Genomic DNA, 14,940 nt, shown 5'->3' on the forward strand with positions numbered 1-14,940 from the left:
ATTGAGAGGGAGTAGGGAAGAGAGAGAGAGAGTGAGTGAGCGTAGGCAGGAAGGAGGAAGGGAGAGTAGATAGGATTATATGTCACATCAAAAGGTACATAGTAGTGGGTGGATGGAGACTTATTTAGTGCCTCCACATTTTCCACCTAAAGGGCCTCTAACTTGGCCTCTTTTTCCCCTTCATTACAACCCAAGAGTCAATGTTGGGGAGGCTCTCGATAAGACACCTTCAAAAAGAAGTGTGACGCTATCTGCAAGTAGGGGCATACACGTTTAGGATCCCAATCCTAGAGTCCCCCATTCGTAAACCGATCCACACTACCCCCTGTCCTAGAATAAGCTCTCTCTGCCCCGAAAATTGAGATTCAGACCCCTTTGCTCTTTCCTATTGCGGGGACCACACGTGGATGCCTCTCCTAAGAGGAGACATCATCGGTGTCTAATATCTCTTGCTGAAAATATTTGCTCTTGAATCAAAAGAAAATCAACCGCCTGTCCTACCATGGACCTCTAGAACTTCTGACGAAGTATCGGTTGTTCTTGTTGCTGTGGCACATGATTATAAAGTCCATGCATGTTTTAACTCAGCATGGTCCAACTCATGGCGAGGCTGGGGGTGGAGAACAAGGCCTGTACGATGATCGTGGACTTCTATGATTTCAGCGGGGGTTTGGAAGGGGAGTGGTCTGTGTCTGTGTGATGGCACGCCAAAGGCATGACAAGATCGATGCCTACCTTTAGGGCCCATTGCATCATGAAGGAGACCTCAATATGAAGCTGGCTAAACCTCCAGTGTGTAGCTTGCTTGAGCTAGACCTCTGACCCCAAGCGGCTCACAACTGTTGCAAGGCCCTGTTCCCATCTCTCTCTCTCAAGAAACCCAAGTGGTGTCTCCATGGAAATTCCAACAACTATCTCCTCTGGTGTCCCAACCACTCCTCCATTATGCGGAACATTCGGTACCCATCATAAGATCAAAGAGGACCGGGGTCCACTTCTCTCTAATGGAAGCAAAGATGACACACCGGAAAGGACGATTAGGGGAATCTACTGCTCTAATGTAACCCTCTTTGCGGGGATGAAGGATCAAGTCCATCATCTCCAAGGCCAGGGGGTAATCATATGGTCCAAGCCTCAAGAAATCGCCTCATTATGGGTTGTCCTAGACAAGGCCTCGGACTTGGTAGATAGGAGAAAGGATCCACGGGCTCCCTCAAGTCCAAGGGGGCTGCATCCCTAGCCGGGAGAGGACTAGACTAGAAATGGGAGGAAGATGTTGAAGGAGTACCCATGCCCATTGGCCCAGGCACCGAAGGGGGCTTGGACTCTGAGGGGCAGTGCCAGAGGAGATAGCAAAAAGGCCTGCTGCAGCGGGGAGTAGGGGGCGGTGGAGTTGGGGGTGGCAGGGAAGGGTGGTTATCGCAGCTGCGGTCATAGCTTCATTCTTGTGTTATTGATATTTTTAAGACTCCCATGCTTATTCTTTATTTTTCTCTAGTATTCTCTTAGATGTATCTTTGCCATTTCACTATGCTCTCCTTGTGCTAGATGGTTGATTACTTCCTTTCCCCTTTCTATGTAATGAAATGATAGATTTTTAGGAATAGTACATTATTGCACATGTAATATGATTTGAGTAGAATTCAACTAAAAGTATGTCTGTTGTTGGTACCTATTTTCTATATTGCGTAGATTAAGGGTAAGAAGCTTTTGCACGTTTGCATAGATGAGACCTATAAATATAAGTAGACTGACATAGTGTTTTGTTGATCTAATTTCAAAACAGGCAGGATTTCTAGATGGATTGGCCAACATCATCCCAGGTACTGATGTAGCTTTGTGCTATTTTTGATAAGTATTTTGCATCATTTATGCATCATTGTTACATTGAAATTTCCATTTTTGGATAGATAGTATGCCAGATCATTTATTTTAGTTGTCTTGCTCTTTTGTAGGAGTTGCAGGCTTGAACCTAAGCGTGTTGCTGGATGAATCTGCTTTTAAGCTAAAGGGAAACTTTGAAAGTGGACAAGAGCTCCTTGACATTAATGATGGGCGTGGTGATCGTATTCAAATCTTTCTGGAATGACTATGCAAGGCACATGCAATTTTGTAAGAGTCGTTGACTCAGGATATGACTTCCTTGTTGAAGCTGGTAGAAGATATGAATTGTTAGAGCATGTCTTTGTTCACGCCTGGGACTTACATAGATATATTTGAATCCAGTTTGAACTGAGTCTATCAAGGTGCTTTGCTTGCCCTTAGTGTCAACTTATTGGATCAAATATAAGAATAGGTCTATCAAAATGCCATTTTGTCTAATAATTAGTTTACTGCCATAAGTAGGATAGGATAGTGTAGGGACCATGACACAGAGCCAGCCACACTTGTTTGCCAGACTTGGAAATACTTGGACACTCAAGATCCAAGTCTCACCCCATGGGGTTGACTCGCCTAATGGCCTTATGATGCAAGTAGCATCTTGACGAAATTCAGTTGATCAAGGCAAGCAGAGCATGCCAGCCTTGTTACAGAAGTCATTCCAATTTCATTGAATGAATAAGAGGGGAGGTGGGTGTTTCCTTTGAAACTGGGAGACCTTACCCTCTTTTTCAAACATAATGGAGTTATTCCCTTGGCTATACAACCATTTCCCTCCTAGGACAACATCTATACTGTCTAGATGAATAATTTGGATTTTTAGGGCATCTTTGTACCCTTGGATCTCCACCTCAACTCAATATATCATAGTGTCCTAATCTTTTTGTCCTTGTCTTTAGCTAAAGACATGACATATGTATGTGCACATGGGGTTTGGGCAACTTTGATTTCTTAACTAATGAATAATTTAAGAAATTATGGGTTGCAAAACCATCCACCATCGCATGTACTTTATGCTCTTTATATTTCCATGCATCCGCACTAAATCATGAGGATTAGAGGCGGGCTTCCACATTGCCAATAATAGGTAATGGTGAACACATTAGGTACTGCCCTTATGATAAACCCCCACTTCTTTATATTCTTCAATTCCCAATAATGGTAACACTTGTACCATATGCACTTGCTTCTGTTGATATTTATTAGGAGTGTTAGTTCCCATTTTTGGGAATTTTAGGACAATTCCAAGCCGAACGGACCTTACTTGCTCACCTAATATATGACTTCTTTGTCTATTCAAAATCTTCTCTTTTTATGAAGGGGATTCGCTGCTGCTCACCCACCATTTATAAGCTTTACCTAAGAGAGATAGACTAGCCTCAAGGACCTAGTTCTTTGCTGGGTACTTTTGAATCTATGCAAGTCCTACCATCTTTGAATAAATGTAATGTCATCTTTATTCCTTTGTAGTTCTTACCCATCTTTATTCCTTGTAGCTCCTACCATTTTTGAATAAATAAGTTAATGTCATCTATCAATGTCATCTATGTTCCTTTGTAGCTCTTACCCATTAAACATTGGTAGTGTTAGGTCTTTCATGACATAGGAGGTTTCACATGTGTTGTACTGACATTTGTACAAAGGTTAGCTGAGGAGAAGTTAATCTTTATGCTAGAAATATTCATATTTCGTTAAGGGAGTGGCCAATATAATAAGGGTTAGGGACATTTTTTTCCTTTATTAAGGTTTTTCCTCCTAAACTCAATCAGACATCGAGTTTGTGCGTGAGTCACTGAGTTAGTCACGACACATGTTTAGGGTCCATCCCAAGGTCTTGTCTTTATGGCGACCACAGCTCTGTAGTTCATTCTTGTTGCTGCAATTTCAGTTCAGCTTCCTTAAACTCCATAATCTCTCATTCTCTCGCTTCCATTCCCAACATTTGGTATCAAAGCAGGTTCCCCTCGCTTCTCAGCACCTCCCGCACACCCGTGGAGCAATTCTGTCTCAAAGAACTTGAGATTCATCGCGAAAAACTGTTGCAAAACATCTCCTTTTGTTGGCGGCCACCTTTTGCAGAGTCGTACAGCCTAGACGCTCGTCTAGAGGGCAGTTGCTGCTGTTTTCTGAGTTGCCAACTGATTTTTGAAGGGTTTCCAGTTAATTTCGACCTGGTTTGGGTCAGCTGCCATCTCCTACAGCTGTTCAAGGGCAAGGCGCCTGCTTCCCGAGGCTCATCAGGGCGGGGCAACTCATTTCCTGCTGGTTTTGGGTGTTTTCTTGCTGGTTGACTGTTTTTGCTTCCTTTTTGAGCTATTTTCAATAGAAATAGCTTTGTATTGTTGTTCCAGGCAGAGGTGCCTGTTTTTTGGAAGCTTCTTGAAGCTATTTGGCAGTTTTTGAAGCAGTCCTCAACCTGGTTGATCTTTCTTTCACCGCTTCATGCATTCCAAGACAGGGTCGAACCTGTTTTAGGGTTTTTGGGGCTGTCTACAGCTGTGCGAGTTGCTTTTGACAGGTTTCGAGCTCTCCAAAGGTGCTTAGCAGCTGGTTGACTTGGTTTTGAGAGTCTAAACCTATTTTTCAGCATTTTGCCTCACCAAGAAGGGTTTTTGGAGCTAGTTGCAGAGTATTCTGATGGATTCACTCAGTTTCCCCTTAGTTTGGAGCTGTTTCAGCTCTGTTTTGTAAAAACTAAGGCTTGTGGATCATCTATGAGCTGATATTTGCATTATTGTAAGTATAGTTCTGTACTTTGCTGTTCCATCCTTGATTTGAGGTGCATAACCTCTGCTTTTTGTTTTGGCAGTATGTTGTTCATTGTGGGGAAGACATATATTGAATGGAGAGCAGTTTTCAGTCAGTGATGGGAGCAACTTTCAGTCAATTTCGCTCATTATGCGGAAGACATATATTGCATGGGGAGCAAATTTTTCAGTTATGCTTGGGTACTGATGAGAACATAAGCGTAGCTTTGCTTACTAAGTTACTATCCTTCTTAAATAATTTTCTCATTTACTCATAATTTTGTCTCAATTCACTTGCAAACTTCGTTCTTTTCTTTGTCCTTTTGTTACTTCTATAAAAAGTTTTAATTTGTAAGATTGAATATATTCTACATTGTTTGGACTGTTTTTGATTTTTTTTTTGCTCACTCTTGTGGATTCAAAATTTAGTGGGTTTATGCCTTGTTGAGCCAAGCATTGGCTGAGTTTTAAGTAGAGGTTTTGCGGTTGCAGTGCATTTCCTGGCAACATCTTCAAGCCTTGGCTTTGAAAGTGGAGTTTTTTGTTTGTGTAAGGTGTTCACAAACATGAACTTTTTTATGTTTTCTTGCCTCTTTGTACTTTGCTAAAATGGTATAGAAAAATCCAAATGATATCTTTCAGATGCTTGCCCAAGAGGATAGGTTGGATGGCACCAACTATTGTCTTTAGAGCTTTATGGCAATTGTTATCTTTGGTTGCTAAGGGCCTATGAGACTATGCCAAAGGCGATGAAGCCCTCCTGGTCAAATTACTCTAAGGAGGGGTTGTGGTGGTGGCACATTGAAGGGGCGGGGGGGCGGGGGGGCAGGGGCAACAAGGGCAACAAAAAGCTGCACCAGTTGGGCAAGCACAAGCGCAGTAAAGAGTTATAATTTCTCCTATTAGGTCCTACTAGACTTCAAAAGCAGTTTGGGATATTTTGCAAAACATGTATCGAGGTCGCAATGAGGCTAGAGTCTCATTTTTTTGGTAGGGAGCTTGATGTGAGGCATATCAATGAAGGGGACTCTATGCAGGAACATGCCACTAAAATTCAAGATTTGCATGAGCAACCCTTGAATATCGATGAGGTTATTCAAGATGCACAGCTGTTTCCACTACGTTGAACTCCTTACTAGAGTCCTATCTTTCTTTTCACACATTGCTCAATCTGTCGATGAGGAGAAGTCGAAATCCTCTCCCCTTTTCAAGAGTTGGTAGCACTCTTACTATAGGAGGAGCAGACTAGAAATAATATTTCATCACATTCTTGTAGTGGGAGCGAGCTTTTTCAGCGAAGGATAAGGGCAAGAAGACATCAGCCCAAGCATGATGCCGTATCATAGTTCTTGCAATGCTTCTCGACATGTTGGTGGGAAGGACAAAAAGGATGCCACAAAGCCTTTAAATGCCAATACTGTGAGAAGTCGGGTCATCACATGGGTGAGAACCCAAAGAGGCTTGCAAAGGAAAAGAAGACGCTGGGATGCATGTTTCAAGTTCCCAAGCATATATGTGAGGGCTCTACTTCTGGCAAAATGTAGAGTTTTTTTTTCCCAACGGATGGTAGTCTGGGTTGCAAGAAAATTGTAGCTTGTACACAGTGATGTTCGCGGTCCAATGCGGATTGAATCTCTTGGGGGTCATTTAGATTTCGTTACTTTCATAGATGATTTCACGATATTTACTTGGGTGTTTACTCTCAAGCAAAAATCTGAAGCATACACTGTGTTTAAGCACTTTGTTGCCTTCGTGGAGAATCGATTTGAATGCAGAATACATATCCTAAATTCAGATCGAGGACGGGAGTATATGTCCAAGGCATTAACAGATTTTTTGGCTAAGAGAGGCATCAATCATCAATGCACACTTTGATACACTCATTAGCATGATGAGGTGGCTGAATGGAATAATGGGTCACTCAGGGAGATGGGAAGATGCATGCTTAAAGCCAAAGGGCTGCCACATAAGTTCTAGATGGAAGCAATCATGTGCTCGAATCATATTTTGAATAAGTGTTCACCAGGTGATGACACCATATCAAGCTTGGTATGACAGGAAACCTGATGCGGGTTATATCCATACATTCCGTTGTGTAGCCTATGCACATGCGCCTATGGAATTGAGAGGCAAGCTTGATGATAAGAATGAGAAGTGCATTTTGGTGGGCTAGGACTATGAGAAGAGGGGTTACAGATGTTTCAATCCCTTGACCAAGGTCTTTACTAGTAGGGATGCTCTTGCATTGGATGCAGGCCATGCGAGCAGAGTCAGACTCCATTCAGAAAAACCACACTTGGGCTAGTGGACGTGCCTGCCAGCAAGAAAGCAATTGGAACTAAGTTGTGTACAAGCCGAAACGAAAGTCAGATGGTTCCATAGACAGGTACAAAGCCCGTCTTGTTGCAAGGGGCTATGCTTAGAAGAAAGGAATAGATTATGATTAGACCTTTGCTCACTCGTATGACCATTGGCAAGTGTGTGGTTTCATTGGCTGCATTTCATGGATGGAATATTCATCAGCTAGACATAAAAACTGCATTCTTAAATGGGGATCTTCAGGAAGAAGTCTATGTTACTCAGCCCATTGGTTGTTTGGTGCTTGACGTGGAGGACAAGTATGCAAGTTGAAGTAAGCCTTGTATAGATTGACACAGGCCCCTAGATCTTGGTATGCCAAGATTGATGCCTTTTTTACCAGCCAAAAAATGCAAAATAGTCCACACAAGAGCACCCTCTATGTCAGGAAAGAAGGAAGGGATTTGTATTATTCTTTATGTCGATGACATGCTGCTCACTTTTATAAATCCTGGAAAAAGTACAGATTTCAAGGATGAACTACAACGGACTTTTGAAAATGTTGGATTTGGGGCTGCTTCATTATTATTTTGGGCATCCAATTTGTGCAGGATGACAGAGGCATTGGCTTATTGCTTGGAAAAGTCTTGGAACGGTTCAAATTTCAGAATTACAAGCCCATTCCCACTCCTAGGGAGCCCGGGCTTTAGCTGTCCGTTCATGATCCTAGTGCACCCGTTGATACCACTGTTTACAACCAGGTTGTGGGATGCCTAATTTACTTGTGTAATACATGGCCCAACATTTAGTATGTAGTGTCTCCAGCTGTGCAGGTTTATGCACAGCCCTAAGACTTGTCATTGGCAGGCTGTGAAGCATGTGTTAAGGTACCTGCAAGGTACCCGGAATCTTGGTTTGTTGACTTGCATTTACATTCTTATAACGATCTGGATTGGATTGATTATATCTATTCCATCAAAAGGTGGTACCATATGTTAGGTACTATACGTCATGAGTATGGGTAAATTGCATCTTATGGAAAACAATTTAAGGCATGTAACGTATGGTGGCTTTGTAATTTATTTATTTTTTTCCCAAAAAAAGAGGGAGGGAAGGGAGAGAGAGAGAGGAGAGAGGGACAATATACGAGTGACTATATAGTCCATACAATGCAACGATCACTGTTGTACTCAAAGTTCATGACCGAAGAGTGCCAAACCTCAACCTCGACTCACCATGGTCAAAGTCAATCAGAGGGAAGTACTGGCGCAATGGTACACGGGATACACCTATTGGTGCACATGGGAAGCAGTCCAACAATTAAGAGGCATAGGTGGTGCACCAACCCTCTCAACCAACTAGTGTCAAGAGCACATGGAATAGACAGGAGAACACATGGAGCACGGGATTCACTGACCCAGGACAGGCTGGAGTGTTGCGGAAGCCATCAAGGACAGAGCGGCCCACAAACGGTGGAATGGCTAAGGATGGCTAAGGGTGCAAGAAGACATCCAATAGGGGGAAGGAGAGGAGATTGGTAGCGGGGGGTGGAGCAGAGAAGGAGAAGGTGAAGAGGGGGAAAGGGGAAGGGGGAAAAAACCATTCTGGCAGGGGCGAGAGGCGTGAGTGAAGGAGTGAGAGGCTAGAGTCAAGAGCTCGCCTCGTGTGTATCTTCTGGGGGTGTATCAGTCATCTTGCTTTCTAATGAGTTATGCTACTCCCCATCTCTGTTCGCTACTCTAAAATCCCATTCCGTTGTGTTCTCCTCCCCTCCTCTCCCTTCACCTGGTACAACGGACCTGTGTCATGTGGTTGAAGTTCTTTGCTGTTCAGGTCGAGGGTTGGCTTTCATGATGTTGTTCTGCTTTGGTCTTCTTCTTGCTCACATCACTTCAGCACTTGTACCGCTTGCACATAGTTGACACCATCTACTGCTTGCACATAGTTGACACCATTGACAAGCACTCGCCTACGTACCATCAGTGACACTTATGGCACGTCTTACTCGCTTCTCGCACTAGTGGCCCTAGGCCTCCGGTAATACTTCCGGAAGTGTTAGGAAAACCCCCCCCCCCTCTCAGACAGTTTATGGTGATCACGGTGGGACACTGCTGGTGTTGAGTAGCACGAGTGAAGTGGTGATCTAAGGTCCTAGAGAAAGGTCTTATGCCGAGTAGTTCTGAAACATTTGAAGGAGCTAGTGAGAGAACTAGGAGGTACTTGAGGAGAGTGGAGAAAAGACTTCCGGCAGACCAAACTAGGTACAAGAAGCATTACGTGCGACGTAAATTTGCGAAGTCCTCAACTCGAGCACAAAGTGAGCCCGTTGGAGCAGTAGCCAGAGCAAGTAACTTCATCGACACTCTCATTGACTTGGACCAACAGGAACCCTGGTGGTCAGATCCGGACTCCGGAGAAGAAGAAGTGCAAAGCGGAGAACAGGTGAAAGAAGAGGGTACTAAGGACGAGGACTCCTCAGGGACTCATCAAGGTCAAGGCAGCCCCTCTCCTCCTCCTGCAACGATGTCTTCATCAACCACCACTTCTACCGGAGTGGTGACTCCATCTGCTCCCGCCTCAACCTCTTGTGGACAAGCTGCTACCTCATCTGTTATGCATAGCTCCGGGCTCCTAGCTAATCCTTCTTCTACATCTATTCCATTGGGGGGTACTTTTGCTCCGGCCATGCCTTTACTTGCCATGATGGTTTCATCTCCCTTTCCATCCACACCGGTGTTGCCTTTTCCACCACCTCCTTCCTTCCCTTCTGCCTACTCATCCATGACTTCAACTCCGTGCCTCTCTTTCCCTAATGCTCTCCCATCCTCTTTCACCCCCACATCTTCCATGTTCTCACCCTTTCCCTCTGCAACACTGAGACCCCTCACTTACGCCCTACCATCTGGGTACACTTCCTCTATGACTACATCAGTAGTGACTTCTCCATTTTGGTCCCCCACAGGAGGAGTTGTCGGGGTGGTCTCCTCCTTGGGAGCACCAACACTCATTACAGCCCCATCGGGACTCCCTCCAACTCTTGCATCCTCTCCAACCTCTCGGGTGGGGATGGCCCCCTCTCCAACCTCTCGGGTAGGGATGGCCGTTCTCAGTCCTCCAGACAGAGCTAGACTTCTCGAGCTACTCAACAAGGTCCACGTGAAGACTCAAAAGTTCAAAGGCCACCTCCATGAGGATGCGGAAGCTCATGTGAGGAAGTTTCTCACAGCATGTAGAGCTAAAGGTGTGGAGAATGAGCATGCGTTCCTTCACATCTTTCCCTCGTCATTGGAAGATGCTGCGGATGTATGGTATAGTCAATTTCCTCCGGACCACTTCCAGACGTGGACAGACCTAAGGGAGGAATTCTTACGCACTTTGAAGTTGGAAAAATTCGAACACATGATTGTCCAAGAGTTATCCACTGACACCATGAGGCCTGGAGAGAGCATCTCTGAGATGTACACAAGGATGAGGGTCTTGGCGGCAAAGATGTAGATGCCACCCAATGACGCCGTCATGAAGGGGTGGTTTTTGAAGGCTTTACCCTCCACCATTGCTATAAGGCTGGTTGACAAACTTCCTGAGCATGCCTCACTACAAGAATTTCTGAGGGAAGCGGTGAAGATGGAACGGTCCCAGTTAAGTTTCGCTTCAACACCCGCCCAGACCGCCCAACTTCCGAGAGAAGAGGGCTCACAGGCATGGCAGCAACTCAAGAAGGAATTAGAAGAAATCAAAGAAGGTCTGAAAGACAGAACAAAAGTGGATGGACCATCACCCTTTGAAGCTCAGATAAGAAGTGGTCTCTGGTGCACCGACTGCAAGAAGGGTTCTGGCCATGGCTACTGGGAATGTCCATCGAAGCGTAAGGTACCCACCCCGACCTCCTTTTGCACATTTTGTGAAATTCATGGACATGATGCCTCCGAGTGTAGGTATCTTAAGGGGTTGAGGAAGCTTCTGCCGGAGTATCCAATTGGAGAACCACTGGTGGCTACAATCAACAAAGCTGCACCGACCACTTCAGGGCCAGTACCCCTAGCTTCAGCCCCTGTGAAGGCACATGAACCACCCACCCATCCTATCACTCCACCTCCACTACATCCTAATCCTCCTTTGCTCCAAGCTCCTACTCCTAGTGAATTTGGGGCTCCATACTTCTATCCTCCGCCCTACTATGCACAGTATCAACCACCTATGTCAGGGGGTGGATATGGACCCCCTTATATCCGCGGTCGACGGGGTGGGTTCCGAGGTGGACGTGGAGGCAGAGGTACCAACTTTCGCAGGCCCATCATGTGCTATAGATGTGGCGAGTACGGCCATTACCAAGATGATTGTACACAACCATTCGGGGGACCCTCTTGTACACAGTGCAACACAAATGACCACTACACCAGAGATTGTCCGAATGGCAGAAGGGAATCAACATCGCAAGTCAACATGGTTGATGTAGTAGTGGCGGGGGAGGGTGACAAACCCCATTTGATTGGTGCAGTGTTGGGAGCTGTGACTAGGTCACAAATGAAGGGTGACAGTAGTAAGGATGATTCAACATCAATATCGGAGGCCTCATCACCTACCAGCTCAGTCACTAGAGGAGCATCCCCACCTCCTTCCTCCAAGGTGGACAGTGGGCACAGGACTGCATCACCGTTGTCCTCTCCTGTAACTGGATTAGAAAGGACCCGAAGGGCCCCACAGCCATCAAGACCTATCAATAGCTCTAAAACTACCTCAGCTCCAAGTGAGTAATCTATGCCTTCAAGGTATTAGGAGGTGGTCAGGAGTGTCACCAAAGATCTTCAATCTAGTTCTGAAGATGAAGGCGTCACACCTCAGTTTCCTTCCCGCAAGTCCAGAATAGTGAGGTTTGCAACAGAAGTGACAACTTTAGGGCAAAAACGTGAAGAGTCACAGGCAGGCCCATCCACCTTCCACTCAGGAAGCACAATGAAGCAAGAGAAGGAAAAAGGGGTGAAGCCTAGTAGTGCCCAAGAAAAAGGAAAATGGGTGATGGGAGAGTCACCACAGGAAATATTGACTGAGAATCCAAAGGCACCTCCTCTCCCTCGCGTGAGCTTCGACCCACGGCCAGAAGCTCGGCGGATGAAGGCACAAAAGGTTGCTGCTAGTGTCCAGCCCTATTCTTTGATGGATGACTTGATGGATTTTAGGCCCAATATCACCTTACGACAACTCTGTCAATTGTCTCCACATATCAAGCATCAGACTATTGCATTTGTGAATCGCATGCCAGGAGGGCGCCAAAGGGGATCTGTTCAGGGCAGACCCACACCAGAGACAGTAACAGTTCAAGATGGAGTAACACTAGACAATTGCTCAGCCTATGCTGCCCTCACATGTGAACAAAGTCCCAAGCTCGCAGTGGAGATCAATGGGGTGGAGCTGAAAGATGTTTTCTTGGATGGTGGGGCAGCAGTAAACATCATGCCGAGAGGTACTCTTCAACAACTGGGTTTGAAATTGACAATTGACGTACATTTTCAAGTACGCATGGCGGATCAACGCAAGGTGAAGCCTATGGGGGCTGTAAAAGGTGTTCACATGAAGATTGGGGGAGTTACATTCCTGTCCAATTTTGTTGTACTTAATATGACGGAGGGTGAGCAGACTTATCCTCTACTTCTTGGTAGACCATGGTTACGCTCAGCAAAGGCCATTCAAGATTGGTCAAGTGATGAAGTTCGACTACCTTTGGGATCCACATCCTTAGAAATAGACATGGTTACTGGAAGGGCCCGTCACCGACCTGTGGAACTTGGGGAAGAGGATTTTGAAGAAGAAGAAGGGGTGGAAGAGGAGCGATGGGCACTTGGGGATTGGCCCCTACAGAAAGAAGAGTTGGCCTATGTGGAGGACTCACCCTTCCAAGGTGAAACCTATGTAACAGCAGCACGAGATGATGGTGAGAGCTTGACGTACTTGTTGGAACATGCTAGACCAGATGAGGAAGAAGCTGTCATCTTGGATTGGATGGGGGCCTTGGGATCCTTAGCCATCAACATGGTGGAGTTGTGTCCAGAAGAGGATCCTGAAGCCCATCTTGGTACTTCACGGAATGCGCAAGAGGTGAGCCAGGAAGCCTCTTCACCACCTGGTTTGGCTGATCTCATGTATGAACGGATGCCTTTTGGCCTTCTTAATAATCCCCACATGTATCAGCGAATGATGTCCGCAAGTACCAGACCAAGTGGTGGGGAGGCCACCAGGGTGACTCAAAGACAAGACCATGAAGCAACAATGGAAGCAATGGAGGCACACGACATGGATGCCTCACACCAAGAAAATGACCATGGGGTCACAACAGAGGAGGAAGAGGATGCTATGCAAGAAGATGATGAGCGGGCGCAGCATAATGATGGTCCTGAAGAGAACACTCATGAATCTATGCAAGAAGAAGATGACCACATAGATCATGGGCTGGCTGAGCACAATGATGGTATTGGAGAAGACACTCATGGATCTGCAGAAGAAGAGGATGACCACCTACTTACTGATGTCATTCAAAGGCAGGCGGTGCTGGAAATGACTCTTGGAAGGGTTATTGAATCCATTGTGCAACCTGACCAACCTAGGAGGGGTCAAGAGACCGGACAATTTGAAGGAGCCGTCCACATTCACACCGGAGTCTGGAACTTCAGACCTTCAAGGCAAGCCCACAGCATACAGGGAGAAGAAGATGTCGCGGACCTTGTTCTACTCGACTTATATATGTCAGAAGCTGACCCCCCAACGACACAGGAGGTTCCCGAAACTACATACGAGGTGGTTGGACTACCATACAGAGGAATGCTCAAGCAAGCACAAAAAGGAAAGAAGAGAATGGGCCCAATTGCTGCCTCTACATTTCAACCATTTCCAAAACACACCCAACCGTCCTATCCAAGCTCTTGGATGGAAGAAGTAGTGGGGGATTTTTCTCTGGATGATTCTCCTGCGCACCCAGCAGTGGGAGTAGAAGAACCGAACAACTCCACATCAAGAAGCATACCTCAGGTTGACCATGCCAGGGATTGGAGGTATCTGAACATTGGGACAGAAGACCAACCACGACATCTTAAGGTAGCCAGTTGGGTCTGGGAACATGACTATCTCCTTGCTGCATTGTCTGATTTTTTTCAAGAGTATGTTGATGTCTTTGCCTGGTCATATAAGGATTTAAAGGGAGTACCCACTGAGTTCATGGAACATCGCATCGATCTATATCCGGAAGCAGAGCCGGTGATCAGGGGACCATATCGCATGAATCCTAACTATGGCAAGGCTGTCCATGCTGATATTCAAAAGATGGAGCAAGCAGGGTTGATCTACCCTGTTGACTACTCCGAATGGCTTAGTGGCATCGTAGTGGTGCCCAAAAGAGAGACTGGAAAACTCCGAGTTTGTGTCGACTATAGGAGTTTGAATACCGCCACACGTCGAGATAGGTTTCCTCTCCCCTTCACTGACAGGGTGCTAGAAACCGTAGCTGGTCATGCTCTCTACTCCTTCATGGATGGATACAGTGGGTATAACCAGGTTCGGGTGCGAGAGCAAGATCAGTTAAAGACTACCTTCATCACCCAATGGGGAACTTATGCTTACCGGATGATGCCTTTTGGTCTTTGCAATGCACCGGCCACGTTTCAACGTCTTGTCACCAAACTCTTCCAAGAGAACATCGGAAAGTTCCTTGAGGTATTCTTGGATGACTTCTCTGTGTTCAATGGTAAGAATGCTTCTCACCTCGAACCTGCTATTCAGACTGATCACATGAGTAAGTTGAGGTGGGTTTTTGATAAGTGCAGAGAAGCTAGGTTGTGCTTGAATCCGGACAAATGCTTCTTCCTCGCCTTGCGAGGGGTTCTCCTTGGCCACATTGTCTCGGCTGAGGGAATGACCACGGACCCAGCAAAGGTGGAAGTGATATTGACCTTGCCTATTCCTCGAACACCCAGAGAAGTCAAGTCTTTTTTGGGACATGTGGGTTATTATAGAAGATTCATCAGGT

General features: G+C 45.8%; 1 protein-coding gene across 3 annotated transcripts in view; it reads left to right on the top strand.

Annotated features, from left to right (window-relative positions):
- Nucleotides 1–14,940, top strand: part of LOC147904674 (Phosphoenolpyruvate carboxylase family protein) — a 125,967-nt gene that overhangs the window by 64,646 nt on the left and 46,381 nt on the right. For 2 of the 3 annotated variants that reach the window (XM_087387913.1, XM_087387918.1), the window contains exons 7-8: nucleotides 1,787–1,823; nucleotides 1,956–2,112. In XM_087387913.1, the coding sequence (XP_087244039.1) occupies nucleotides 1,787–1,823; nucleotides 1,956–2,089 (171 nt within the window). In that variant the 3' untranslated portion in view covers nucleotides 2,090–2,112. The remainder of the gene's footprint in view (nucleotides 1–1,786; nucleotides 1,824–1,955; nucleotides 2,113–14,940) is intronic. The other variant, XM_087387925.1, reaches the window with a different exon arrangement.

The sequence above is a fragment of the Dipteris shenzhenensis genome, chromosome 2 (genome assembly GCF_047967505.1).
Source record: "Dipteris shenzhenensis isolate YYH24624 ecotype China chromosome 2, Dip_SZ_1.0, whole genome shotgun sequence".
NCBI classification, from domain to species: Eukaryota; Viridiplantae; Streptophyta; class Polypodiopsida; order Gleicheniales; family Dipteridaceae; genus Dipteris; species Dipteris shenzhenensis.